The sequence below is a fragment of the Vigna unguiculata genome, chromosome 1, assembly GCF_037176805.1.
Source record: "Vigna unguiculata cultivar grain cowpea cultivar isolate G323 ecotype 2 chromosome 1, ASM3717680v1, whole genome shotgun sequence".
NCBI lineage: Eukaryota > Viridiplantae > Streptophyta > Magnoliopsida > Fabales > Fabaceae > Vigna > Vigna unguiculata.
Window position 1 is genome coordinate 44,688,149 of NC_140792.1, and position 4,448 is coordinate 44,692,596.

At 40.8% G+C, this 4,448-nt stretch overlaps 1 protein-coding gene across 1 annotated transcript; it reads left to right on the top strand.

The window, feature by feature from the left end:
* The first annotated feature begins 497 nt into the window (after positions 1-497).
* Positions 498-4,022, top strand: STS (stachyose synthase). The gene is made up of 4 exons (XM_028070774.2): positions 498-2,418; positions 2,539-2,716; positions 2,823-3,190; positions 3,270-4,022. The coding sequence occupies exons 1-4, from the start codon at positions 955-957 to the stop codon at positions 3,834-3,836; spliced, it is 2,577 nt and encodes an 858-aa protein (XP_027926575.1). The 5' UTR covers positions 498-954; the 3' UTR covers positions 3,837-4,022.
* Positions 4,023-4,448: the final 426 nt, after the last annotated feature.

Below are 4,448 nucleotides of genomic sequence, written 5' to 3' on the forward strand. Positions count from 1 at the left end.
TGTAAAAAAGAAAACTTCATTAACCTATCATTTTCCGATACATTTTGGTTCTACAAAGTCATCCTCAACTACTCTCAATTCTTTTGGACACCAAAAAAAGCTTTCATTTCATTTCAAGATTTCAATCGACATAATTGACAACTTATGTCACCAAATCGGTCATCTCATTCAAACTTCTCAAAAAATACTCAAACATTCAAACTCTCTATGTGAATGTCGATTTATAATAGAAAACAAATTTAGTTTGTGAATTAACTGATTCACATATGTTATTAATGTGTAATTCATATAATACTCACAATTAAGATTATTCCAAACCCGACAATGAGAACTATCAGAATGTGTACTTAATAATTTTTTGTTATCTGGTAAGATAGAATTTTTGTAGCGGCGAAGATAAATAGTGCTACGAATGAAAGACGTTATCAGGTTGAGAAAATGAGTCACGGGAAGAAGGAAACAAAAAGAACAAAAAGGAATAGAGATTAGACAAGAACTTTGAACTCACACTCCACCACTCCCCACGACCCCACTTACAGCTATTATTCTCTGCCTCTTCCTGTTATTGCTGAATGCACTCCTTCTTTCGGTGCCACACTTCAAATCAAATGTTGCTTACTGCACTATATACTAACCATCTCAGACACTCTCCATTCAACAACTTCCCACAATTACTCTCATCTTCTTCGTATCTTCTTCAATCTCTCACCTCTGTATCCAAAAGCCTAAAGTCTCTTTCTCTTCTTGCCTCTAATCTCTCAACCATCACTTATTATTTCTCTTTTTCATTCCTTTGATTGTGTCTTCAGTCACCAAATTGGTATATATATGCTACTAGTTAGCTAGCTTTCTTCTCTAATTCTCAAAGTAAGGTTTCTTGTCTTTGTTTTTTTTAGTTTTGAATCATTTTGTCCTCTGTTCTTCTTCTTTCTTGTTGTTCGTTGTTCATTCTCCATGGCTCCTCCGAACGATCCAGTGAATGCCACGTTAGGACTGGAGCCACCGGAAAAAGTTTTCGACTTGTCTGACGGGAAACTCTCCGTGGGAGGTGTGCCGTTACTCTCTCAAGTACCCGAGAACGTCACGTTCAATTCCTTCTCCTCAATCTGTGAACCTCGTGATGCCCCACCTTCCATCCTTCAACGTGTCATTGCCGTGTCACACAAAGGTGGCTTCCTAGGATTCTCCCATGTTTCACCCTCCGACAGATTGTTAAACTCCCTGGGAAGTTTCAGCGGTAGAAACTTCCTTAGCATCTTCAGGTTCAAAACATGGTGGTCTACCCAGTGGGTGGGAAATTCCGGTTCAGACTTACAAATGGAAACCCAGTGGGTCCTCTTAGAGGTCCCCGAAACAGAATCCTATGTCGTAATCATTCCCATTATAGAAAAAAGTTTCAGGTCCGCACTTCACCCTGGCTCTGATGACCATGTCATGATTTGCGCGGAGAGCGGTTCTACTCAAGTGAGAGCATCGAGTTTCGGTGCAATTGCATATGTCCACGTGGCTGAAAACCCTTACAACTTGATGAGAGAGGCCTATAGTGCTCTCAGGGTCCACCTTAACTCGTTTAGGTTGTTGGAGGAGAAAACGGTGCCAAGAATTGTTGATAAATTCGGGTGGTGCACATGGGATGCGTTTTACTTAACAGTGAACCCCGTTGGGGTTTGGCATGGGCTTAAGGATTTCAGTGAGGGTGGCGTGGCTCCGAGGTATGTTATCATCGATGATGGTTGGCAAAGTGTGAATTTTGATGATGAGGACCCCAACGAGGATGCTAAGAATCTTGTTCTTGGTGGGGAACAAATGACCGCGAGGCTTCATAGGTTTGAAGAAGGTGAGAAGTTTAGAAAATACCAAAAGGGGCTTCTTTTGGGTCCTAATGCTCCTTCTTTCAACCCGGAGACGGTAAAGCAGTTGATTTCGAAGGGGATTGAAGCTGAGCATTTGGGGAAGAAACGTGCTGCAGCTATTTCAGCTGGGGGTTCGGATTTGGCCGAGATAGAGTTGATGATTGTGAAGGTGAGAAAGGAAATTGATGATCTCTTTGGAGGGAAGGGAAAGGAGAGCAACGAAAGTGGAGGGTGTTGTTGCAAAGCATCGGAGTGTGGTGGGATGAAGGATTTCACAAGGGATTTGAGGACTGAATTCAAAGGTTTGGATGATGTTTATGTGTGGCATGCGCTCTGTGGCGGATGGGGTGGTGTGAGGCCAGGAACTACACATCTTGATTCGAAAATAATACCATGCAAACTCTCTCCTGGTCTTGATGGGACAATGCAGGATCTTGCAGTGGATAAACTAGTGGAAGGTTCCATAGGGCTTGTTCATCCTCATCAAGCTAACGACTTCTACGATTCCATGCACTCTTATCTTGCTCAAGCCGGTGTTACTGGAGTTAAAATTGACGTCATTCACGTGAGTTTGCTTTTTCTATTTTTAGTCTATTTTAACTTTGACTCTTTTAGCTTATTAAGGAGGGTGGTGTTTAGCATGACTCTTTTATCAATTACTCGTTAACTTTGACTCTACATGCAGAGTCTTGAATACGTATGCGAGGAATATGGAGGCAGAGTGGAGATTGCCAAGGCTTATTACGATGGGGTGGGAAACTCCATTATCAAGAACTTCAATGGAAGCGGAATCATCGCTAGCATGCAACAGTGCAACGATTTCTTCTTCCTTGGAACTAAACAAATTCCCTTTGGAAGAGTTGGTAAGCGTTATTCTATCTACTTTTGATGATTTTTATCGCTCTATTCACAAGATATGCAAGGAAAATGAAATTAAACGAGTTTTAAGAGAAAAAAAATTGACTACAGGGGATGACTTTTGGTTCCAAGATCCCAATGGGGACCCAATGGGAGTGTTCTGGTTACAGGGGGTGCACATGATTCACTGTTCCTACAACAGCTTATGGATGGGACAGATAATTCAACCCGATTGGGACATGTTTCAATCGGATCATGAGTGTGCCAAATTTCACGCTGGTTCAAGGGCTATTTGTGGTGGTCCTGTCTATGTGAGTGATAGAGTTGGCTCTCATGATTTTGATCTCATTAAGAAGCTTGTCTTCCCTGATGGCACCGTGCCCAGATGCATTTATTTTCCCCTTCCAACAAGAGACTGCCTTTTTAGGAACCCTCTCTTTGACCAAAAAACCGTTCTCAAAATTTGGAACTTCAATAAGGTATGCATTTTTTTACATTGCATTTGCATCATTTAGTATTATAAGGTATAATCTAACAACAATTTTGTTCATTTAATAGTATGGAGGAGTTATTGGTGCTTTCAACTGTCAAGGAGCTGGTTGGGACCCAAAGGCGAAGAAATTCAAGGGTTTCCCAGAGTGTTACAAACCAATATCATGCACTGTTCATGTAACTGAGGTTGAGTGGGATCAAAAGAAAGAAGCAGCACGTATGGGTAAGGCAGAGGAGTATGTTGTGTACCTCAATCAGGCTGAGGTACTGCATTTCATGACCCCCATGTCTGAACCACTGCAATTAACTATTCAACCTTCCACATTTGAGCTTTACAACTTTGTCCCAGTTGAAAAGCTTGGTAGTAGCAACATAAAATTTGCACCCATTGGGCTGACAAACATGTTTAACAGTGGAGGGACAATTCAAGAATTGGAGTATACTGAGAAGGGTGTTAAGGTTAAGGTTAAGGGTGGTGGGAGATTCCTTGCTTACTCAAGTGAATCTCCAAAGAAGTTCCAACTGAATGGTTCTGATGCTGCTTTCCAGTGGCTGCCTGATGGCAAACTGGTTCTCGACCTCGCTTGGGTTGAAGAGAATGGCGGGGTTTCTGATTTGGCAATTTTTTTCTAGGTTTAATCTTGTGTTTCTCATGTTCGTAGGCTTCAATGTTGTGTAACATCAATGTTGTGTAACCTAAAGTGATTTCCCTTAAAATGCTGATCGTATTACAAACTGTTCTCCATCATCTCAGTTTACTACTGTATTTAAAGATGTGATTGTAATTTTAGCAGAGAAAATGTTTCATAAATGTGTAAATACACTCGAGTGCATTGATTTTTAAAATATCGTGTGGTTATGATTAACATAATTGAACCTGTCAAACTGTACATAAGTGGTCTGGTTTTGTTTTCCACACTAGCATAGATAAAACTGTGATTTCACATGCGAATGCTTTGATTCAGAATCTTATTTAGCATTAAATGATCCAAGTGATTCCATCTCAGGCATTCCAACTTGGAATGAGAGTGACCGTACAACTACAATATATTTATTATATTTTTACGACCAAGATGAATTGAGACAGAAAACAAGAGTACTAGGAAAAATGGGACAGCTTCATTGATCTGTTGCCAATTGTCATGGTGATTGGACTACGTGTTGCAGTGAGATAGCAGATAGAAGTGCCATGCAAGTTCGAGAGTATTGTGGAAATCTCCTCTAAGTCTGGTTTCTTGTAGTTCA

Excerpts from the sequence above, each read along its gene's own strand:
- STS (XM_028070774.2), top strand. The coding sequence starts at position 955 with ATGGCTCCTCCGAACGATCCAGTGAATGCCACGTTAGGACTGGAGCCA. Across the intron at positions 2,419-2,538 it reads TTAAAATTGACGTCATTCAC|AGTCTTGAATACGTATGCGA; the intron begins GTGAGTTTGCTT and ends CTCTACATGCAG. Across the intron at positions 3,191-3,269 it reads AAATTTGGAACTTCAATAAG|TATGGAGGAGTTATTGGTGC; the intron begins GTATGCATTTTT and ends TTCATTTAATAG.